This window comes from Cladophialophora carrionii (assembly GCF_000365165.1).
Source record: "Cladophialophora carrionii CBS 160.54 unplaced genomic scaffold supercont1.2, whole genome shotgun sequence".
Taxonomy (NCBI): Eukaryota; Fungi; Ascomycota; class Eurotiomycetes; order Chaetothyriales; family Herpotrichiellaceae; genus Cladophialophora; species Cladophialophora carrionii.
Window position 1 is genome coordinate 266794 of NW_008481827.1, and position 23350 is coordinate 290143.

Here is a 23350-nt window from a genome sequence, read left to right on the forward strand (position 1 = left end):
GACAAGCAGAAATCTTCACGAATATGGTCAGGAAAACTCATCACATCAACCGCAAAGCATGCTTATTCGTGCCTAACACTCCGATATCATACCTGCCTTCTATCATACGGTACAATAAGCCTTAAGAGACGCCAATCGTGTTCTATGCCTGTCGCCCAGAGGCTGGCGTGCACACACACACAATCTGCTACCATGAACCCCGAAAGGATTGCTAGTTGTCGGAGTTCCCGAAGCTACCAGCTGTTTGTTGTGTAAGAGTACAGAAGTGCCCAAGTCGGAGGAACTTCATCTGCGTTCGTTGTTGTCTCATTTCGTCCTTCAGTCGCTTCTTCTCGTCTTCGCAATCTCCACCACTCGCACGCTCCCTCAATACCATCGCTTACACCGTGAAGCAATCATCACGTCATGCAGCTACTTTCTGCTGGCCCTTTAAGAGGCAGGGACGGGTTCGGTCTCGCGCTGAAGAACGTCGGCATTGGTGTCGGGAAGATCGGTCTGCGGCGCAGACGGGAAGTCATTCTCCTTGATCGGAGCTTTGCCAGTGGTAGGAGACGGGATCTTCTGGCGGGCGGTTCCAACCAAATCTTGAGCCTTTGCCGCCGCGGTTCCTGTGTATTGCTTCACAGACTCAAGCCCCTTGCTTGTGTGCTGGGCAGTAAGATCTTTGATCTGGGTGGTTTGTTGACCGATAACGTGGCTGGCATGCTCCAATTGGGCGTCGATAAACTCCTTGTTCTCGAGATAGATCAAAGGGGCAAGGAAAATAACGGAGGTGGAGATCAAGGCCATGCCCCAGAAGGGGACGACCTTGATGAGGTAGTAGGTTATGAATGCAGTCAGGAAAGCCTGCACTTTGTCAGCAACGCGCCGAGGCAGGCCAGGAACGTCCACTTACAACCGCGGTCACTGGTATATTCTCGGCAAACACAATGCGCTGGATCTCGATGACGAAGAAATTGATGAGGTTCTCGAGATCGTCAAGGGAGGCTTCGAGAGTTTCCTTTGGAATTTTGTAGTATCTTCGAGGTCGGAGCGAGCTGGCCACACTAGAGCCCATGAGAGCTTTGCTCGAGGCTTCGGCAATGGTGACAACTGGACGCGCGTTAAAAAACGTACCCTGTAGTGATTTTCTCTCCACTTACCACCAAGGCTCATCCAGGTAAGCTTGATCACATATCGGATGATGGGGAGGTATCGGACAGCGAAGATGAAGGCAATCGCGGAAGCAAAGGTGATGCCAGTGGCTCGTTTGTTCTTCCACTATCGACTGTTAGGAGTGTTTGTGCGGGGCGATACGGAGTTTCATACACTGAGAAGCGTATAGAAGCTGAGGGCAATTAGCAAAGAAGTCCTGTTTAGACCGATATAAGAAACTGGAATGAACTCACAATGAATGATAGTGAGTGAGTTCGGTGTCCTGTGCTGATGTTAGCCTGTCTCGAGACGCACACAAAGACCGGTAACCTCGGTCATTGGGAGGGCAGGGAGGCTTGCATTGCTGGCGGTGTAATCAGGTTTTGAACGCGAGCCGGCCAAATTGCTGAACTCGGACTTTGTCGCGGCGGCCTCGTTTCTTGCTGATTGAGCGACAGGACTGATCAACGTGTCAGTTCGACACCTGTTTTGTTCTCTGGATATTGAAGCCATACCCATTCACGAGATTCTGTGTGATTGGATGCTGCTGGATCGTCTGGGCGGCGGCAGAAGCGTCTGGGACTCGTCAGCGGAGGCAGCAGGAGAAGGAGCTTGAAGTCTATTTTTGTTGTTAGCCATTTCCCCATGAGCAGCCAAGAGTGACGATTGTCTATTGCTCACCTCACTATCGACCAAGGTCTGCTGCAAGTTCGCCGGCTCGACGCCGTTGCTTTGGCTCGCTTGCTTTGTCTCAGGACTCAGCCCGCCCTGGGGAGCATAGTCGGAGTCGTGGGCGAATGTAGACATTTCGATGATCAGTATCTGCCGGAGGGTTGAAGATATCAGTAACCAACTCGTGGTGTAATTTGTGCGCGAGAGGACGGCAGAATCACTCGGAATGGGAAAAGGAGTGACCGGCTGAAAGACAGGAAACGCACCAACACTCTGGGAGTAACCGAATGCAATCGAGGTGTACACGTCAGGGGTGAGGACAGACAGCGGATTTGTTGAGTTGAGAAAGGAGATGTCTTGACACAGGCACGATGGGATTTTGAAGAGAACGAGGTGCGTCGGATGGTGGTGGTGACGGTGCAGGCTCTCGTCACTTTTTGTGTGATCTCAAACCTGCTACGCGTGCGGAGCTGGGCTTGTTTGGAGCAGGCGTTAGGCTCCTCTGGCGCCTCTGATTGATCGGCTGCTCCCCCCTGCCTGCATCACTGGAACCACAAGGAAACTATGATGCCCCAATGCTTTGGCTCTGACGCCATTGCCTCGCCTCACGCACTTCTTTCACCTTCATTTCTCCCGAAGATTGTTTCCTGGCCCTTAGTTTGTCAGAAAGTGCTCGCGTGCTCTCGTCCGACCATCCAGGGCGGAACCCTCTGCACACAATACCGAACACTTGGTCCTCTTTTCCTACCCATTGGCATGTCTTCCAGCAATGTGACTGACGGATCCCTGGACTGGACCTATGGTCTCTGTGATTGTTTAGACCTTGAAACATCTATGAGTACAGAGCGCTGGGTAACTCACCTGTTCGACCCAGTAGGTGAAGACATGATTCCGGTGTCACCTGGGGCTGATGATTCGTTTCTGACATGTGAAAGTGAAGGCGGCTGGTGCGGCGCCTGGGGTGTTGCATCATCGCATATTCTCCGCCTCGCCAATTAGGGAAATGTGTTTGTACTATCAGACTCATTTCTATTCCCGCACAGGAGTACAGTCACTACTCCGTATCGTACTCGTACTGCGAGGTCTGTGCTGTGTTTGTTTCTACAAGTAACCAGTACTCAGTGGTCTCTGACAACCCTTGGCTTCTACTGTCGCCGTCCTTCAGAGCCTTGATCTAATGGTAACATCCTCTGGAGCTTCTTCACCTTCGCTCATGCCATCATCTTCAGCACTCATCGCATCCGCAGTTATGGGAGCCCCTTCTTCACCCTTGGTTTTGGTGCCCTTCGACCCATAGGAGATGACCTTCCAACCGTTGGGCTTGGAAGGGTCTTTGAGGTATTCAGACATGGGGAACTGCCTGTGTCAGCAAATAAGCCATCTCCTCTTTCCACAGAGACTTACATAATGATCGTTCTTCTTCATCGTCACCACCCACGGCACGTTATCAAACGTCATTGCTCGGAGGCGGAAATATGTGTTGTCCTCAATCTTACTCACTTCCTTCACGAACGCATCCAGATCCGGGGTTTTAATTCCATTGACATGAGTCACGAAGTTGGTCGGCGCCAGTCCATATTGGTAGGCTGGGGATCCCCGACTCCGGGCACTCACATAGATCTCCGAATGGAGCTTGCTGATCTGCTGACGAACAGCGTGGTGAGGCTTCTGTAAAACGGCGCCGCAAAAGACCACAGCTCTTGACGTCTCCAGGTCTTCCGTTGGTACGGTTGGAACTCGAAGTCGGATTTCTTCGCCCTTCCGGACAACCAAGGCATCCAGCCATGCCTTGTCGTACATGATATCGAAGTCACTGACTCGAGTGATGAGTTGGTCATTCAGCGTGAGGATAATATCACCCTCCTGGAGCAGTTGTCCGTCGCTGGGTCCGTTCGCCGGACCACAGTCCACTTTCCTGACAATGAACAACTGGTGCCGCGCTGGGTTGGCCTTGGCCACCTTTGAGATCCATTCTTCCGAGACACCCATAATCCGGCATTGGGCCATCTGCACCACATACGACTCCATGTTCAATATTCGAAGCTTGGGTATGGTACCCGAGCGTATCTGGTCCACCACCGGCTTGATCATGCTCGTCGCGAGACCGAGATGATACTCTGTATCCCTGTGACTGCCTTGGCTCCGTTCGCCCATGTATGTCAACCACAAAGCTTGCACCACGCCATCGGCACCGATGAGGACGCCCGATGAACACTGGGAAGACAACCCTGTGTCAACCGTAATAGCGTCGAGATTGACAGCGCGGTAGCGAGGAGCTGCTGCATTAGCAGGGATGCCCACCGCCGTAATGTCTGTAACCGTGGTCTTGGCCACTACAATCCGGTGGTTCTGGTTGAAGCCCACGAAAATCGTGTCTGCACCTTGCTTGATCATCTCGGTGGACAACTTGGCGGTCTGCACTGGTGCGTGGACCAAGGACGGATCGTATTGTATGATGGTGTAATTCGTCAGTGGGTGGAGGAATACAACCTTGCCCTCTGTTTGGATCGAGTCGGCGACAGTCACCGTAATGTCACAAAGGTCGTACGGAACAGTCGCTCGAGAAACCACCACCAGGCCTTTTTGCGCATCAATCACCAGTCCAAAACCCGTCCTACGAGCTTGAGGATACCCATCGATCTTGACCGGCATATAACATGAGACCTTGACAAACGAGCGGACGATGTCAGCCGCGGCTGGCAAGTTGACGCCATCGAGCTGGATAAAATCTGCCGACTTTGCGACCTGCGGAACTGCAGGCAGTGCCTTTCCAAGATTCGTGAAGTCCCACAGTCCCGTCTGGTCATTCCTCGTGGACAACCTCATCTTCGGATGCCAATGCCGATCGATGTGAACAATGGTAGTTGCTCGCGTATGGAGATCTCTGATGTGCCGGTAGGAGATGACAATACGGGACCGATCGGGAATAGTTTTCATCACTTCGATGAAGGTGTCGAGATCTGGTGTAGGCTTCTGGTCGACCGTGTCGATGATCCATCCCGAGAGAGCATTGTCCATCTTGAAGGAACCGGCAGCCTCGCACACGTACAGCCCTTTACAGGCAATGGCATACAATCGAGCTTGTTGATAGGACAGATTGTGAAAGCTACCGCCAGCCACGGTGACAAATCGATCCGGGGTGATTGCATGCAAATCTCCCACATTGAGTGTGACCTCGTGATCCTCTCCGCCACGCTGAAAGAGCAGGTCAACCTTTCCCCCGACGCTGGAGTCGAGAATATCGTCGAGTTCAACAAAGGACGTCAACAATTTGCCATTGACCTTGATCAAGACATCTCCTTCTTGGATCTTGTTATCCGCAGGACCTTCGGGTAGCACAATCTCGGCAACAAGCATACTGTTCTCATTTGGATGGGCTTTTCGAACAGCTGACTCCCAATCAGGCGTGAGGCCTAATCTTCGGCAGTCGTCGAAAGGCTTTAACATCCATTGAGTCTGGATCGTGCCTCGCGTGATGGGCAGTCCCTGTTGAAGACATTGTAAAGCACGTGATGGCCGGTCAAGAGGGAGAAAGTAGTCGGTAGCAGCGCCATCAACACGGCCCCCAGCCTGCAGAGCAACCGCATTTCCACTCAGGTTGACAACGGGACTCCCTGAGCTTCCACCAGTCGCTGCAGCTGCAGCTTGAATGTAGTTTGTGTTGAAATCACTGTAGCCTTCACCGTATTCAGGAGCATTGCGGTCCAGTCGACTGATCACTCCAGACAAGATACTGAGCTTTTCACCGGCATCGTTGCCGACTACCCTGACTTCCACACCAACCCTTGCAGATTCCGGCTGCAGCTTCAACGCCTGAACCTGCATGTACTTGATGGCTTTCGGGTCGAACTGCAGAATCCCAAAATCGTGAACAGGGTCGCGGTAGACAGGTCTTACGTCGCACTACATCCATGTCAGCAAAACGTCACAACGACCCGGTCTGCAAATGAGAGCAACCCACTTCCTCGTGGTTATCAAACACACAGTAGCCCCAGAACGGACCGGCGCACACGACGTGGCGATTGGTCATGATGTAGCCATTCTCGGCATCCACCACAAACCCGGTCGCTTGAGACGACAGTGAAAGGTCGGTGTCAAACGAGCATGTCTGGCAGAAGTGGATCGACACCACACTCTTGATCACTCTTTCAATGGTAGCCTGCCACTCGGGAGAGTCTCCCGCGGTGGGTACAGTGTTGATGATTGGAATCGAGTTCGAGTCGGCCTCGATGTCGTACACAGACCCATTCTGAGGCGTCGCGTCGCCGGGCGTAGGTACACCGTTTTCCTGTTTCAGCTGCTTCTTGGGTCTTTCTAGAGCTGATCCTGGGCTCGTTCTTCGCTTGAGTCGAAGTTCGCCATTTGCCGACATGGCGGGAGACGAACTGCTCGAGAAGCCTCGAGGCTGAGGAGGGCGGGATGGAGCGAGATGGGAGCGAACGTGCAGAAGGGAGGATGCAGATCGGGAGCTTGCAGCTGTATCGAGAGCTAGCGACGCGGTCAAGAGAGGCTGAAAGCGACCAAGTCGTAATGACCGTCTCGAGAAATCTCTTGCGCAAAGGGCGCGTAGGAGGGATCTGAAACCAGGAGGTTCGAAAATTGAACGATTAAAAGAATATGTATGAGTTGAAGATGCCCTGTTGAGTCCGGGGCAGATACTGAGTATCATCCAGAAAAAAGCAAACAATGGCAACAAAGGATTAGATGTGACTGAAGGCAACAATTACCTGCGCCTTTGCTCGTAGACCTGATGTCGACGAGGCTGAGCTGCGCTTCGCTGAACCTGCGTAGACGCCTTGGGCGTCGGCTGCGAAGTACATAACTACGGAGTGCAGTAAGTACGGAACCCATCCCGTCACCCTTCATCTCTTGGCAGTCTTCCGACACAATATGACATATCTTCCGCTTGCAAGTTTCGATCATCTCCTGCTGTTTTGCTGACAGACTTGCTAAGGCACTTGCAGTTGACTTGAAGCATTGGTCGGTGCTTTGAAAAAGGTGGCTCGCCGTTGCGAACGCAAGACTTCTACTCTACAGTTTCGGGAGTTCAGCCCATAAATCTTCAGTGCTGCGCCCGGTTCAAACATAGCCATACTCCGTACTGAGACCCAAGGTTTCCGGCTTCGGACCTTAACGGCCTAGTCGACGTCCAAATCGTGGTTTCCCCCGCACTCTTCCTACATTTTCATAAAGCACCGGGTTCCCGCAGGCCCACGGATCCTGCCATCGTGCAATCTCCACGGACAACTTTGACAGCACTAGGCGTCACAATATTTGCATACCCCGGTTCGTCCAGCTCCAAGGCCCCTCGCTCGAAACTGTCCAGAATGAGACCATTCCGGTGAGACTCGTGGATGTGTATGGACCGCGCGTTGTGCCACGGGCTTGTGTTTATCATTTGTCCCCACGCGTATGTTTGAGGCGTTGCCATCCTATCGCAAGCTGGAGGCCATGTGTGGCGGTCTTCTTGGTTGCAGGGCCTTGATGTTACCTGGTCGAGGCTATCACAGTGTCGGCCAGTCGTTATGGTGGTTATCGACAATGGCGCTTGGATCGAGATCCTTAGCTGTGTCCCACCGGATGAACTGTATGCTCGTGTCCAAGTATACACCCTCTTCAGCCCTGCGTCGGAGCTTGAGTCGAAAGCGCGTGATGTGCTTTCGAAGTCGCATTTTGGCTTTGCGCTTGAGCCATAGCTTTGTTTATGCTCGACTGGGCCGCATCAGGGAATAAAGCATTCAACTTCTTATACAGCTCGGCCACCTGTGGCAGATGGGGCGGTGGTATCATTATCGCCGGTCCCGCAGGTAAAGCACCATTGACCTTCTTCTTCGCATCAGCGATTGCAGCCAAGTACGACAAATTGGCTTGAAGCCGCCGCATACATTCCGCATACTCCTGTGACGGTGGCTTCGCAGTCTGAGGTGTCCCGCCCGCGGATTTTGGCGGGTCTCCTGGGCTATTGGTGACCGCGTTCGCCGGATCCGTTGCTGATGTAGGTGACGTCGGCGACTGTTGTCCTTGGTTGGGTGTAATGCCTGCCTTCCCCTGCGCTTGTAACGAGACCACCTCCTGTAGCAGATGTGTATTGATCTCAAGCAACACAGTCACCCGCGCTCTCTCTCTCGCGGCCGATAACGGTGAGGCTGCGCCGTTGGCTCCTGCTTGCCGTGTCGGTTGTTGGGGTTGCGCGGCAGCTCGGGTCGCTTGCGCTGCATTCTGTATCTGAGCCTGTTGCGCCAGAGTAGGATTTGGCTGCCCTTGCAACGCCATATTGGTTGCCATGTTCATCTCTGATAGCGCCGACATAGGCGGCAACGTCTGAGCTGAGGCCAGCGCGATCTGATGCTGGCTGTGACTGGAGTTCGGGGGAGTCCCTTGACTTAGCGGAGTAGGTGTAGGCCCGTTGGACGAACGACCTGCCAGATTGTGAGCATCCCAGCAACTTTACAGTCTAGCTCTGATAAGACAGCGTCGACATGGATAGTCATATGTGCGCATAGGAGGGTGACAAACCTTGCGCTTGCGGGCTATAGCTGGACCTGCTTTGCGGACGTGAGCTTGCGCCTACGTGCCCTTGCTGTTGCTGGTACAGATGCTGCAGGGTGGGTTGCTGAGGCTGCTGATGGTGGGATATGGGCCTCTGAGTATGGTTCGGGGGCAGGCCTGGCTGGAATGGAGCCTGGGCATGGTCAAAGGCTGTTCCGGGAGGGATAGCACTCGGTTGGGAACCGCTGAAAACGTATGGACCTGCGTTCTGGGAACCGTACATGTGCGGGGCGGGGTTGTTCATGGCTGTTCTGGAAATGGACCCGCCGATTTGATTGGGTGGTGAAGCCAGCTAAAGGGCTCTCGTGAAGATGGGAAGCGTAGCGTAGCCTTGAAGCAAACTCGGGGTGATGCGGTGTGCTGCGTTTTGACCAGGATGAGTGGCGCTGGTGCATGAAGCGGTCCGCCAACCGACGCCGACCTCGCGCCAAAACAAAGCTAAAATTTGACACCAGGGATCAGTCGGCTCGTGGCAAAGAGGGGCGCTAGCAGGGGTCAATTGCTGGGAAAGAAAGATGACAGGAGGTTGATGCACGCTGGTGACTGGTCGATGCCGCGTGGATTGCTTGAGTGTACTCGTAACAGTGAGAGGGATGAGCAAAGTGAGGAATGAACCGGCTCTGGCTATGGATCAGGTACGAATGATTATTGCATGACTTGGAGATCAGCGTACGAGTACCTAGAGCTGCGATTAGACCACTCCGTACGAGGGACTCATCCTTGCGGCATCACAGATTCCATCAGCACTCTCCCTTTACACAAGCTGGGCCTATTTGCCCTTTTTCTTCTTCACCTCTTCTAACCATTGGGGCGCTCGCGACGAAGGCACCACGTATATCCTGACCAGGCCGTCCACCACCTCGGTCTTGCCATTTGACAGTGCATCCAGCAACGTCAGTTTCTTGCCGACCTTCACCAGGCCTCCGCTGATGGTATCCATGTAGCAATCCACCGTGGACTGTTTGTATTCATTCTTGGTATCCCATGGGAGGGGCAGAATGTAGCTGAGATGATGGGTGATGGCATCTTTCTCCGCCCAGGCTTTGATCAAGTCTGTCTGATTATGCATGGGATAGAGCAACATGACGGGGAATTCCAACAAGCTGGTCGGCGACAATGGATCTGGAGAAAGCCGAATACTCGCATCTTCTAGGTTTGGCGGCTGTTTTGAGCCACGGACGAAGATCTTTCGTGCTTTGAGAGCCGCCTCCAACACCTGCATCTCTTGTCGTTTGGTCTTCAGTTCTGCAAGGCGACGGCGGTCTTGTGCTTCTTTCACCTGGGCTCTTGCTCTGATCTGGTCCAACAGCTTCTTCAGCGCCACGTTCGCAGGGTCGAGCTTGCTACCTCGTGAAGCCACATCCAGTGCATCGAGCACTTTGTCCAGGGCGAGAAGCGCAGACGCCGACCGGTAATATGCCTTGATATTGGAGGGATTGATGCGGAGTGCGGCTGCGCAGTCCATTGTTGTTGATCGGTAGTTTTCTACAAGGTCAGCACCCCCCTCGTTCAGGACGAACCATGCGGCATACTCAGCTCCAAATTGCAACGAGCTCGATTGATGTGAAGTTGCTCGGTAAGCAGAGTCCGCTGGTTTTCTTCGGTAGTCTGATCTTCAGGCTTGTCCCATTTGTCCTCGCTCTTGTCAGCTAGTACTGCGAGCCCTTTGGTGTAGAACTCTCTGGCGTCACTCCATTTCTTCTCGGCCACCATTTCATTTCCACGCTCTTTGAAACCCTGTGCCACTTCCGCTTTGGTACCCTCGTGCTGGAGAGCCTTGATCGCTTCAAGCATGATATTCTCTCCATCTGCACACCCTTGCTCAGCCAAGGACCCGAGCACTTGTGGTTCATGGCGTACCCTCAGTTGCTTCGTCGAGACTGTTCATGAAAAGTGGTGTCTTGCTCATGTCCTGCACTATTTCCTCAAAGCTTTTGGAGGAGATCTGGTTTGGTTCGGGTCCGGCCCCGGCGATGTGCTGGTTGTACAGCTCTTCAATCGAAGGCGCTTCCGGCGCATTGTTGAGATTGATATTCTCATCGAAGTCATCCGGGAGTTCTTCTATCCGTGCCATTGTGGAATAGATATACGGACCAGTCGGCTTGATGAGCGCTGTGTTGCGAGACACTGCGGCGAGTGAAAGACATCGCACTTGGAAATCGAATACCTTGCGGTGCGGGGAAAGTGGGTGTGGAAAATTCTATGGAGGACAGGGTCATGAGAGGACAAAGTACAGAGTACGAGTACCTGTACAAATACCGGAAATCCACGTCTGCGTGCTCTGCCTTTGAAGCCTTCGTCCTCACCTTCATACTGCTTCTGACTTGTACTTCGAACACTGCAATTCGAGCCAACTGAGTGCATATATTTCCATCAATAACTCCTTGGAAGCTCCAGCACCTTTTCGCTCACAAAGTTCAAAATCATTTCGCGACTGACTGGCGCAATCCTTGGAACCAGACACTCTCTCAGATATCGTTCGACATCATACTCCATTGCATAACCCATTCCGCCGTGGGTCATTACTGCTCTCTCACACGCCTTGAACGCAGCTTCGGCCGCCACGTATTTGGCACTGTTGCATGCCACTCCTACTGCGTGCGGAGTAATGCTGGGATCGGTTTTGCTTCGATCATAAAGCTTTGCCGCGTGATAAGCTGCCAGCTTCGCCGCTTCCAAACCCATGTATGCATCTGCCAGAGGGTGTGCAATGGCCTGATTCTTTCCGATCGGTCTGCCAAAGACCACTCTTTCCCTGGCATATTGGGCTGCCTTCTCGATTGCCGCATATCCAAGCCCGAGTGCTTCCCCTGCGAGTAGACACCTTTCTGCATTCATGCCGTGCAGAATGATCTTGAAGCCTTGGCCTTCCTCCCCAACCAAGGTATTCTCAGGTACTTCGTAGTGGTCGAAGAATACTTCATTAGCGTCAACAGCCCTGCCTCCCATCTTCTTGATTCTCTTGAGTTCGAGGGCAGGATTGGATCTGTCAATGTCTATACAGAACATAGAAAGACCTTCGCTTGGTTTCTTCACCTCTTCCAAAGGTGTCGTCCGTGCGAGCAAGATCATCTTCGACGCAACCTGAGCGCATGTTATCCATATCTTTTGTCCTGTGTTTTCCAGTAAGCACGAATCCGTTACGGAAACCTCATCCTGACTCACCAGTGATAACATACTTCCCACCCTTGCGAGTGGCAGTGGTTTTCAATCTCAAGGTATCGAGACCAGTGTTCGGCTCGGTCACCCCGAAGCAGACTCTCCATGTCCCGTTGATGATGTTGGGTATGGTGGATTCCAGCTGTTCTTTATTTCCGAACTTAGCCAGCGGTTGAGTCTGATCATTGTCAGCGACACAAGTTTGGTAATCCGCATTCTATTTAGAGCTGACCGCATAGACATTGCCATGGATAGATTGAGCGCCGGCCATACCTGCTCCCGACTGCGATATGGTCTGGAGCATCATGGTCGCTTCAGATATACCTAGGCCCGCACCCCCAAACTCCTCCGGCAGAGCAATCCCAAGCCACCCATCAGCCGCAAGCGCGGCATGCAGCTCCTTTGGATCAGTCTCGCTTTGATCATGCTGGCGCCAATACTCGTTCGGAAATTGAGCGCAGATCTTCTGAATAGCGTTACGCACAGTCAATTGCTCTTCAGTGAAGCCACTCATCTCCATCAGCCTCAGCTTGCGGGCTGCGGAAAAGTGTCTCCGCTCATGGATGCAGGATGCTAGTTGACACAGCCGAGGTCGAGAGGGGATGTCTGTCCACGCTCTAAAAGCGAGGCGGCCTGGGAGCACGGAGAGACAAGATTTGGAGGACATGCCGCCGTTACTCCTAGGCAATGCGTTGGAACGAGGGCACAGAAAGCGACAATGACGAGGACATGCTGACCATGAAGCACGAGCGAACTACAATATATACGAAACGCCCCAGGATCGGGGAGTCTCCGAGATCGCTGTCTTCTCCAATTTGTGGGCCGTGATGTTTCGAGTCCACCAGTCGCAAGCGTCTCGGAAACTCCATTATCGAGAGGGGGTATCTCGAAATCAGTATCCAATGCCAGCTGTCTCTGTCGAGCAATTCTACCTTCTACGAAACTCGGGAACAATGGCATTGAGCATCGTACCAAGCGCTGTGATATCATTTGCCTGTTGATAGTCGTTGACCGTGAAGTTGGAGCTGGAGTGTTGTGGGTAAAGTGCCTTTTGGAGGGACGGCGTGACGTGACCATGAGGCTTTCACGTGACCTCGCATTCACGCTAAGTCCAATTCAGCCACAACCAAAACATGCAAGCGGTTTCAATCCTACCTCACCTTCGAAAGACCAGCTTCGGTAGTAGACTTTCTGCCATAACAATGCCTCTCCCCCAATCCACAGCGGCAGACCAAGACGCGTCTTGAACCTTTCAGACCTCGACTACATGCGAATACTGTCCTGCATTGCGTATCGATACCAATGGCTGCTAGAACTACCGCGGTCGGGACGCCTTCCTGGATAACGGCAGAGAAGGAAAATGCCCTCCAGTTATTGCAGAATGAGAAAGAAGAGGTGGTCTATCCTGCTCAGCATCAGCTAGAGTGGCTGAATGAGCACATGGCTGAGGTCTTCAGCCGAAGCCATCTGTACGGCAAGCTCGGAAACATTGTATGTACAGGCGGGCTGACTCAAACAGTGATGTCGCAAACGTGTTCAAGACTCCTGGAAAGATGCGAGGCAAGACTCCTCGTACCGGCAGAAAACGAAATGCGCAGGACCCAAGAATAGTAAGCTTGATTCAATCTCCCGTCGAAGCGAGACTGTACTAATGTACGGTTTTGCAGCCGCTGAGCGACGTATTCTCTTCCAAACCTCTACAACGCCACAGCCCCCAGAAACAGCCCAGTCCGACCAAGCTTCGATTCCACATCTCCGCTGATCACGGTCGCCAAACATATAAATCAGTTACTGATTCCGGCTATCACACCGCAAGTCAGGATGATGTCGATATGGATACTTCCTCCCACGTGCAACCCGTACAACCAACACCTACGGCGAAGGAAGCGCCTTCTGAAAACAGCGATGTGGTATCTGAGCATGACATGGAGGACGTCCGGGATGAGGGTCACCGTACTACGGAAGGATCATTCCACTCTGCAAAGGAAGACCAGACAACGAAGATCGCAGGTCCAGGCGCAGTCTCGCTGGAAGAAGTTACTCGGACTGATCCAGAGTCAAACCATCAGAGCCCTCAGAGCGCGCGGCTGGATACAGTGCATTCACAGGAACCTCACGATCTAGACGAACTCGGCTCACCCTCGGATGCATCCACACCCGATAGACCCCTAGTGAGGAAAAGCAGCTTGACCTTTGCTTCTCTACCGCCGCGGGACCCCTTGAAGTCGAGTATTGGGGCTAGAATCTCGCGCACCAGCCACATCGATCAAGGAAGACAACATGGGTCAATCGTTCATGGTGCGCGGCAAACCCTACCTCCTCATCAAGCGCTACCAATGCCACCACATAATCTTGATGCAGACATCCCAATGCATGATGTCAATGATGAAGACGATGACTCAAACGTCCAGATCTTGGGCCACGATTCAGACGCGGACAGCCAGACTATTAGGGATCATTCTGAAGCTTCCACGAAGAGACTACATGAAAAGATCGATATGCTCGGAAAGGCTGCAGCGCCTCGGCCTTCCAAGTCGATACCCGCAGCCGTCCCACTGTCCGATTCAACCCAAGCGGTCGAGCACGACGACCAGGTGGCACGACCTGCGCTACAGGCACAAGCGATGCAAGACGATGAAGACGACTGGATCAGGCCGTTGACATCACCCAATGCTGCTCAATCGTCCCCTGCAAAGACCGCAAATCTAGAAGATTCAGACGAAGATGAATTTGACTGTCGTGCACCAGAACTGATTGCGCACGAAGAACGCATGAGGACACCCGTCCGCATGTCGCCAGGGCCTGGTAAGATCATGCCTGGCTTCGGGCACACCAAGTCTGCTTCCACCGCCACACTAGCTTCGCCCGCGAAGGCCGCAATGGCGCCTCCAGCAAGTCCTGCCAAGTCGGTATCAGTGTCTAACCCTGCCCAAGCCACCACTACTCCCCAGGGCTCGCCGAGGCGATATCTTGACCTCAGCGCCTCAAAGTCAAAGTTACAGTCTATAATGAAGACTGCTAAGGGCCTCTTCACCAGTAGCGCCAGTGTCTCTGCAGCCGCCAAGTTGGAAACTTTATCACCCAATTCCCTCAAAGCTGCATCAAGTGCGATGCCAGGGATGTATCCAAGTCTTTACTCTGTGACTGAGGACAAGCCTCTGCCTTCAAACCCGCCAAAAGAGTCAAGGAAGACTCGCAGTTCAACCGAAAGAGACAAGGAAGAGAGGCGAAAAGAGAAAGAAGCTCAGCTGACGCAAGCCATGGATGCCCAGCTGGAGAAAGTCCGGGCACAAGAGAGAAAGAAGGCTGAAGACCAGAAGCTCGCACGTGAGAGAACGGCCAAGAAGGATGCCCAGCAGCCACAGTCAACGAGCCCGAAGCCACAAGCCGAAGAGCCACAACATGGACCATCCGAGCTTCCTGCCAGACCGACACGACCAGTGCGCCTGGGCCGAGAGCACCCTGTCAACAAGGCTAAGCCGGCCCCTGTCTCAATTCGCGTCGGCACACTCTCACAACGAATGCCCGTCAACACTGGCCCGAACGCACAGGATAGCTTGGCCGCTGAGCCTAAGCGCCCTGGCTTGAGCAAGAAAGCTAGCTCGGCCTCACTACAGTCGACAACATCGACTGTGTTGAAAACATCAGTGGCTGGTCCGCCCCCCAAACCAAGAGCACTCCTTGCCGCGGAGCGCAAGAAGGAGCAAGACGAGCGTGAAGCTCAACGGAAACTCGAGCAAAAGCGGGAGCTCGAACGAAAGCGAGTGGTCCAGCAGGAAGAGGCGCGAAAGCAAGAACAGAAACAGCGTGTCGAAGCCGAGAAGCGTGAACGGGAACGAGTGGCTGCAGAACAAGCCAAGCGACAGGCTCAGCAGCAAGCCATTGAGCGTAAACGTCAAGAAGCAGCCCGGAAGGCAGAACAACAGCGGCTCGACCGAGCGGCAAATGAGGCTGCTCAGACAAGACCTCCTTCCCGTGTTGCTGCCCAGAATGCCGGCCGGCCACTGCTAAACCACCCACTACCTACTAATCCTGCAAAGCCGGCAAAGAGACCACTGGAGGAGGAAGCCACCGTGTCTCGTCCACAGAACTCCAAATATGGAAACGGAATGCTTCCAGGGGACGCCAAGCGACGGAAGACTGAAGAAGAGTGCTTGATAGAGTCGGCTCCGCGTCCAGTTGTCTCAGGCGCTCCCATCAGACAGTCGCAGCTGGGGAAGAAAGCGTCGTTCCTCACCCATCCTAGTTATGTGCAGACACAACCGTCCACACATGCCGGGCAATTTCCTCAACCACCGTCTCGAGTAGCGCCACCACAGATGCAGCAGTATGCGACCGGGGGCAAGATTCCATTTGCCGATGGACCCCATCCACCAAACCACGCGAAAACACCCGTCTCGATTATGCAACACAAGACCATTCAAACGGTGAAATCTTCGCCCCAATATCCGAATGGCGAGTCCATCAACCTACCGGAAATTCCTACTGATTCCGAGGATGAGGACTCCGACGACGGAGGGAGCGGGTTTGCAATTCCTGATTGGGCTACGCCCGGTCATCTAACCGAACAACTGATCCGCCAAGAAGGCATGGACGGCGATGCTGTGTTTGGGCCAATTGCACCATTGAAGATCGAGGAAATATTCTCCAAAGGCAACAAGGACAGGTTGAAGCGACTGCGAGACCGGACGAGCAGTGCAAATTGGGCGCTTAGCGGAGATGGTTTGACCCTTGAAGAGGTGAGGGCAGATCGGGAGCAACGTGAGCGTATGCGTCTCCAGGGTGGATGGAGATACGGCAGGTGATCTAGACTTTGGAGTGCAATGCGCTCTTCCTAGTGATTGATGTGTTACGAATGGTGGCTGTTTGAGATTAGATTGCTGGAATAGCGTATGGCACATTGGACATTGCCATGCAGCCTGGAAAATGAAGTTCGAGTCGTTTGCAGATCGTACTGTTGGCTGGGAGCTTAGATTCAGAGGCACAGAATCTCATGGTTGATTGCAAGACCGATGTGCTTCGGCAATCACCTGTTAACGTCCAAACGACACTTCCTCTTCATGTTCGCCACCTTCGTGGAAGTAACAAGCGTGCTTCGTATGCCGTACTCGCCGTTGAATGAACATGACGCCAAATCGGTGGAAAAGCGCGAACGGCAAGAAATAGTTCGGATGATTCGGTGTTGTCATTATGTTCCTCGTACCAGTCAGTATATTTGCTTGTATTTATCTTCTACTTGCTTACTACCTAGGTAACAGTCGACTGACCAAGACTTGAAAGCAACGCAATGGCATCTTCAGCAGCTCGGCCGTTCTCGCGCTCATTCACAGCAAGGTTCAAAGATCTCCCAGGATAGTTCTCACAATGATGAGAGGGGCTGCAGGGGATAGAAGGGACTCGGACCCACGTCCTGTATATCATTCAACCCTTGCTAGCACCTGAAGTGCGAATAGACATGGAGGGCGAATACTTGTCGAGGCGTCGTCCCGTAATGTAAAGATTTCATTTGGTGGTTCGTTCGTCCGACCCAGATCCGAGCCCCCGAAGTACGGAGACGCTGGCAAATCGGAGTTTGGGGGCGATGAGTGATGACTAGGAGTTACGAGCTATACATCCATGCGCAGGAACGAGGACTCAATCCGGTTCTCCAACTTCGCTACTTGTTTCTCTCATGCACTGACACTGGGTGCAATAGCACTCTCTGCCCCCCTCCTGCATGTGAGCCCAACTCAAACCGGCAGATAGTCATTCACCACTTGGACCAACACCTTGCGCAGCTGAGTCCCACGAGACACGCGACATTCCTTGATCCCGGCTACGTCAAGTCGGCTCCAACGGGCACCCAGCGACCATGGCTTCGTCGGCCGCAGTGTTGCTCGGCAGGCAGTTAAAGCAGATGCAGTCAGACAAGGATCTACCGGGAATCAGCTGTGGACTCGTGGACAACAATGTTTTCCAGTGGGAAGTTATGCTCATGATGAACGACGACTGCAAATATTACGGAGGTATGGCACTCTTTCCCGAGTGGTTGATCGCCAACTGACCATGTTCTTTAGGAGGATTCTTCCGCGCTCGTCTATCTTTTCCGCCAGAGTATCCACTGATGCCACCGAAGATGAAGTTCGAGACACCTATATTCCATCCCAACATATACCCGAATGGAGACGTCTGCATCTCCATATTACATCCTCCAGTACGCAGTTCTGGCTTGCTGTTGACGTGAGTAGAAGTTGACAAACGTGACAGGAGGACGATCAGTATGGATATGAGAAGGCATCAGAACGATGGAGCCCGGTCCAGAGTCCCGAGACGATATTGATCTCGGTGATCAGCATGTTAAATTCACCCAACGACGAGTCCCCCGCCAATGTGGACGCAGCCAAGATGTGGCGGGAAGATCCCAAGGGATTCCGGCGGAAATGCCAGCGACTCGTAAGGGAGAGTCTCGGGGACGAGTAACTGCGGGGACGAGGGAAGGACACAGGTGATCACGACAACAATGTAGCGCATTTGCTTTGCTGGCGGGGGAGCCCTGGACCGGCGCATCGTGTATTTCGGTGGGCATTTCATGAACCGAGACCTTATGCTGGATTCGTGCTCGGCTACAGGTGCACAGCACGGAGTTGGCGGCACGAGCATCTGCACAATGAGCATATCGGGATCCTCGTGGTTGAGAAGATCTGGCTGCGTGACGTGAGAATGATCCAGAGTACTCCGTATGTATGAATGTATTGTGCGTCGGGCGAGCCAGACGTCGACAGAAACACCATACAGAAACACCATGTACCGCGGCGCCTACAGGTACTCCGTACTGTGTATCAGAACAGACCTGGTCAAGTTGAGGTGGAGGCACCACACCCAGTGGCTTGACTATGTGGCCAGCGTCGGAGATGTACTCCGTCTCCGCAGTATACGAGTAATCGACAACGGGCAGCGAACTGTTTCACATCACGGTTGTTTCACTCGGCATCTCCTGCTCCTGACCCCCCCAACATCCGCTGGCGGCATCCTGGAACTTGGGCTTCAGGAACAGTCCAGAGTACGGAGGAGATATGCTACATAGGCTGGAGGACGGTGTAGTCGCACAAGGACTGTGGTGTGGACTCGGCTATGATGATGGCACGGCTCTGGACTGCTCGCCAACTGAAGGTTGTGGCAGTGCAGGGGGAAAGATGGCAGCCTGGCGGCTGATTCGGTGGCGGCGGAACCTTTGATCCATCGATTGTTTCGCAATCGGCGGCTCCCGCATAAAGACCTTCTGACCTTCTTACCAGGCCCAGCTCTTCTCTCCCTTTCAAAGCATTTCTTCTTTCCTTCCCACCTCACCGCACTCATTATCTGACAAACTCGCCGTCATGACGCTCTCTACCCATATCGTCCGCCGAGGCATCGAGTATGCTCACAGTGGCATGCTGACAGCCACTGAAACTCAGCAACCCGACGATGGCAACAGGAGTCAAGTCTCCCCCATCGCGGCCCTGATATTCCTCCTCACTGGTCTTGCGTTGGTCTTGGTCTTGTTCTCCGTAAGTGTCTTGCTGCGCAGTAGTGACGGGAAATTCTGACGGGGCCGTAGGTCGGCTACACCTACGGACATCTTCTCCCCGTACTATGCATGGTCGAGAGCCCTGAAACCGAAGCCTACGTGCCGGTTGGGACATTCGAGCCTACGGAGCCCCCCGCCTACTCGGCCACTACTCCTGCACCCAAACCCACGAATGAACAACCTGAGGATCCTGACCTGGACGCCGAGGACAACGCCGAGATCCTCCTGGTCCGCAACAAACCATTCACAGCCTCCATTCGCGCAACCCTCCAACATCTCCGAGCTCGAGCTGGGTTCTGGTCTCGCTTCCGCGGCCTTTCCATGTTCCTGGCATGGAACATGCTTTGCGGCTTCCTCATCTCGGTGATTGCAAACGTCTTCCTCGGGAATCGGTTGGGGGTTGCATTTGCCGCCATCGTCGCCGAAACGGCGCTTGCAACCTGGCACATGGCTTGGGTGCACATCATCATTTCCGAGCCGAGCCCAAAGAGATGGTACAAGCGTATTCCTTCGATTCGAACTTGGCCCAAGATTGCGCCTGCAGTCGCCTTGTGGGCAACCACAAACCAGGTCGTGTCCATCCTGCCCATGCTCGTCTGTGGATCCTTTGGGTCGCTGAATCGCATGAGAGACCCAGAGTATGAGCCAGGCAGGAAGGACTTGTACGCAGTGGGCGGCCAGGGTGTCCTCGGATTCTCCCTGATGGTGATCTTGTTTGTCCTACTTCAGATACCCGCAACAGTCACTCTCGTCCGCGTTGCAGCCTCGATGCTGCCGGAAGAAGACGAGACCATTGTCCCCTTTGACCGCACGTTTGGTGGAAAGACTACACCAGCCATCATCGGTGGCCAAGGCAAGATTGGATTGGTTGAGGCGTGGAGAAGCTTCCCATGGGCGAGCCGCATGCGGTTGCTGAAGCTTATGATCAAGGTTGTCCTGATCTTCATGGCCTGCTGGATGCTTGTCACCATTGTCCTGGTGGCGGAAGCTCACCTTTTGTTCGGTGACAGCTTGGGTCATATGATGAAGACGATGCATGGCATTGCTGGTGCCGGCCACTGATGGCTGCATCCAGGTAATCTCATCCTCGACTGAAACCTACGGTCTGGCTACATTCCTGACGCTGGCGCATCAGTGTTGTGTATACTACGAAACGGGCATTTGCAGTGGAGTCGGATGGCAGGGATAGGATAGCATCAAGTACAAGGACTTTGGAATTGTGCAGAACATGAAGCGGACTTGTGAAGGGTCCCATGCTCCTGAGCAGACACCGAGATTTTTCCCGACCACGAGCCGGCCAGCTCTAAGTACTCTGGACACACAGCGCAGTCCCTACTTCGGACCTCGTAGTGGACGAAAACATGTCGGGCTATCGAGATTGGCCGCAGTGAGTCCCCGCGGGTCAACGGGACCCTAAAGCCCGATGCCTCGGCTGTAGATGATGCTGGAGCAGCCAGGAGCCAGGCACGGAACACGCAGCTTTACAAGCTCGTGGAACTCGGCGTTTCTAGATGGACGCAGTCGGCGGTGCTTGCCGTGCGCCCAAATTACTTTTTTGTCGAGAAGAGAGTCAGAAAACTCCCTCATCCTCTCCTGAGTCTCGATACAAAGGAGGATTTTTGACATGAATTAACGTTCCAACCGAGGACCATGATATCACCCAGCTTAACGCAGTAGCCTCGTCCTTTGCGCGACTTGCAGCTGCCCCTCCGACAAGCCTCTGGGCTCGCTGTTGATCCCCTTTCGCTCCATCTGCCCGTGTCGTCACCCGATAGCTTCGCCCACAGAAGAAACAGGTGTACGGACCTTCTTTAGTGGGAGAACCATCCTCCGTTCACCTCAGAGTCTGTCCTCACTCCGCCCTCTCTCATTTCTACCCCCCTACAATGGCGCCTACAACGTCTTCGATACCAACCTCGATAGACGAGCTCCCTTCCTCCGAAGAAGTCAAGGAACAAGTCAAGGAAAAAGCAAAGGGAGCCTTCTCAGGCCTCCGCTCGCTCGCAGCCGGCGGAGTCGGAGGCGTGTGCGCCGTCGTGGTCGGTCATCCATTCGACCTGGTCAAGGTCCGGCTACAAACGGCCGAAAAGGGTGTCTATTCGGGTGCCATCGATGTGGTCAAGAAAACCGTGGCCCGGGAAGGTCTTGCTCGGGGTCTCTATGCAGGCGTCTCTGCCCCGCTCGTGGGCGTGACGCCCATGTTCGCCGTCAGTTTCTGGGGGTATGACATGGGAAAACGGCTGGTCGACACCTTCACCACGGTGCCCGTGAAGAACAACACGCCCCAGTACAGCATTGGCCAGATCTCGGCGGCCGGGTTCTTCTCGGCCATTCCCATGACGCTGATTACGGCCCCGTTTGAGCGGGTGAAGGTGCTTCTTCAGACCCAAGGCCAGAAAGAACTCGCGCCGGGCGAGAAGCCCAAGTACTCTGGCGGAGTCGACGTCGTGAGACAGCTGTACAAGGAAGGTGGAATCCGGTCGGTCTTCCGAGGGAGCGCCATGACGCTGGCGAGAGATGGACCTGGCTCGGCCGCGTACTTTGCCGTGTATGAGTACGTCAAGCGCAGTCTGTCGCCCAAGGATGCCGAGGGTAACGCGACCGGGGAACTGAGCCTGCCAGCCGTCATGACTGCCGGTGCTTGTGCTGGCGTGGCCATGTGGATTCCTGTGTTCCCCGTCGACACCATCAAGAGCCGGATTCAGACGGCCGAGGGACGACCGACCATCTCCGGCGTGATTTCGCAAGTGTACAGGTCCGGTGGTGTCAAGGCTTTCTTCCCTGGGTTTGGCCCCGCGTTGGCCAGAGCCGTCCCGGCGAATGCGGCCACGTTTGTCGGCGTCGAACTGGCGCACAAGGCCATGAACTCCGTCCTGGGCTGAAACAGGGCCTGGCTCTCAGGGGGCACTTGGTTGGGGCTGTGCGTTTATGTCTACAGGATGGGTTCTTCGAACAGGTCAAGGTCAAGCACAGAATAAATGCATTGGGGCGTCGGGCTCGATCTCCTGTTTACTAACAAAGATACCTACCAGCGCAGGCGGTACGTACTGCAAACAATGTTTAGTTTGGTTCATCTGGCTGTTCATTCGGTGCGTCTGGCTGTTCATTCTGTTCGTTTGGCTGTTCATTCTGCTTGCCTGGCTGATCATTCTGCTTACCTGGCTGTCCATTTTGGTTTATTTGGCTGTTCATTTGTTTCATCTGGCTGTTCATTCAGTTTACCTAGCTGTTAATTCTAGTTCCTCTGGCTGTTTATTCTGCTTTACCTGGCTGTTTATTCTGGTCGTTTAGCTGTTTATTTCTGTTTATCTGGCTGTTCATTTGGTTCCCCTGGCCGTTCATTTAGTTCGTTTAGCTGTTTATTCTGTTTTACCTAGCTGTTCATTCTGGTTGATTTGGCTGTTCGTTCGGTTAATCTGGCTGTTTATTCAATTCACCTGGCTGTCCATTCTACATTCTGCTTTATCTGGCTGTCCATTCGGTTAATCTAGCTGTTCATTTTGACTTATCTGGCTGTTCAATTTGGTCCACCTGGCTTTGACGTCCCAGCTGCCCGAAGAAGCATGCCGAACGTCCCGGTCCTCATTACCTGCCGGTGATATACTAGGTAGTATCGCAGCGAGAATGTCGTGCAGATTCTATCAAACGTGGCTAGGTACCTGGGTAGTCCTGGTGCCGCGCGAAAGAACAGCGCACTTGCACAGGAAGATTTGACATTTCACATTCAACATTTCATATATAAGATTTCATGCCGGCTCCTCCGGCCCCGGCGTGACCCAGCATTATTATTGACGAAAGAATGCCACAACTCCATGAATAGTGTCTTCGGAAAGCCCTGGGGGTCTTACATGACGACGCAGCATCTACACCATCCTTCGTCACGGGTCCAGCCTGCTGTATGACGCCGGCCACCACCACCACCACCACCTCGCAAATGCCCCGGCCCGTGCTCGTCTGTCTCGTATCGTCCTGTTGTCGTGTTTGTGCAAGCTCTTCTTGGAGTGGATGCGGCGGTAACAACTGTGTTTGCAGAGTCGAGTCGAGCAGAACCCACGCCGACGCCGACGCCGACGCCGACACTTGCATGGACCTCTTCGAGTCCGGGCATGTCGTGCAGGACTGCACGGATGGATTTGACCATCGTTCGCGGTTTGGGTTGTCCAGATTAGATGAAGAACAGCCCGTCAGTGTTCTTCCCAGTCAGTGTTCTTCCCAGTCAGTGTTCTTCCCAGTCAGTGTTCTTCCCAGTCAGTGTTCTTCCCAGTCAGTGTTCTTCCCAGTCAGTGTTCT

The 23350-nt window shown here is 53.7% G+C and overlaps 9 protein-coding genes across 9 annotated transcripts; 4 read left to right on the forward strand and 5 right to left on the reverse strand.

The window, feature by feature from the left end:
• Positions 1-429: 429 nt before the first annotated feature.
• On the reverse strand, positions 430-1941 carry G647_02161 (uncharacterized protein; the record flags this gene model as incomplete). The annotated part of the gene is made up of 8 exons (XM_008726511.1): positions 430-846; positions 896-1092; positions 1143-1260; positions 1309-1327; positions 1389-1417; positions 1465-1594; positions 1650-1710; positions 1821-1941. The coding sequence occupies 8 exons, from the start codon at positions 1939-1941 to the stop codon at positions 430-432; spliced, it is 1092 nt and encodes a 363-aa protein (XP_008724733.1).
• A 1026-nt stretch (positions 1942-2967) lies between these two features.
• On the reverse strand, positions 2968-6178 carry G647_02162 (Pro-apoptotic serine protease; the record flags this gene model as incomplete). The annotated part of the gene is made up of 3 exons (XM_008726512.1): positions 2968-3162; positions 3211-5709; positions 5768-6178. The coding sequence occupies 3 exons, from the start codon at positions 6176-6178 to the stop codon at positions 2968-2970; spliced, it is 3105 nt and encodes a 1034-aa protein (XP_008724734.1).
• Positions 6179-7422: 1244 nt separating this feature from the next.
• Positions 7423-8079, reverse strand: G647_02163 (uncharacterized protein; the record flags this gene model as incomplete). The annotated part of the gene is made up of 1 exon (XM_008726513.1): positions 7423-8079. The coding sequence occupies one exon, from the start codon at positions 8077-8079 to the stop codon at positions 7423-7425; it is 657 nt and encodes a 218-aa protein (XP_008724735.1).
• Positions 8080-9124: 1045 nt separating this feature from the next.
• On the reverse strand, positions 9125-10429 carry G647_02164 (uncharacterized protein; the record flags this gene model as incomplete). Its single annotated transcript, XM_008726514.1, has 3 exons — positions 9125-9840; positions 9888-10172; positions 10216-10429. The coding sequence occupies 3 exons, from the start codon at positions 10427-10429 to the stop codon at positions 9125-9127; spliced, it is 1215 nt and encodes a 404-aa protein (XP_008724736.1).
• A 299-nt stretch (positions 10430-10728) lies between these two features.
• On the reverse strand, positions 10729-12181 carry G647_02165 (uncharacterized protein; the record flags this gene model as incomplete). Its single annotated transcript, XM_008726515.1, has 3 exons — positions 10729-11468; positions 11521-11692; positions 11747-12181. The coding sequence occupies 3 exons, from the start codon at positions 12179-12181 to the stop codon at positions 10729-10731; spliced, it is 1347 nt and encodes a 448-aa protein (XP_008724737.1).
• A 635-nt stretch (positions 12182-12816) lies between these two features.
• Positions 12817-16319, forward strand: G647_02166 (uncharacterized protein; the record flags this gene model as incomplete). Its single annotated transcript, XM_008726516.1, has 3 exons — positions 12817-12983; positions 13034-13124; positions 13182-16319. The coding sequence occupies 3 exons, from the start codon at positions 12817-12819 to the stop codon at positions 16317-16319; spliced, it is 3396 nt and encodes a 1131-aa protein (XP_008724738.1).
• A 1046-nt stretch (positions 16320-17365) lies between these two features.
• G647_02167 (uncharacterized protein) lies at positions 17366-17973 on the forward strand (the record flags this gene model as incomplete). The annotated part of the gene is made up of 3 exons (XM_008726517.1): positions 17366-17519; positions 17571-17707; positions 17761-17973. 3 exons carry the CDS (start codon positions 17366-17368, stop codon positions 17971-17973), a joined length of 504 nt encoding a protein of 167 aa, XP_008724739.1.
• An 896-nt stretch (positions 17974-18869) lies between these two features.
• On the forward strand, positions 18870-20122 carry G647_02168 (uncharacterized protein; the record flags this gene model as incomplete). Its single annotated transcript, XM_008726518.1, has 2 exons — positions 18870-19040; positions 19091-20122. The coding sequence occupies 2 exons, from the start codon at positions 18870-18872 to the stop codon at positions 20120-20122; spliced, it is 1203 nt and encodes a 400-aa protein (XP_008724740.1).
• Positions 20123-20946: 824 nt separating this feature from the next.
• Positions 20947-21942, forward strand: G647_02169 (uncharacterized protein; the record flags this gene model as incomplete). Its single annotated transcript, XM_008726519.1, has 1 exon — positions 20947-21942. The coding sequence occupies one exon, from the start codon at positions 20947-20949 to the stop codon at positions 21940-21942; it is 996 nt and encodes a 331-aa protein (XP_008724741.1).
• Between the last annotated feature and the right edge of the window lie 1408 nt (positions 21943-23350).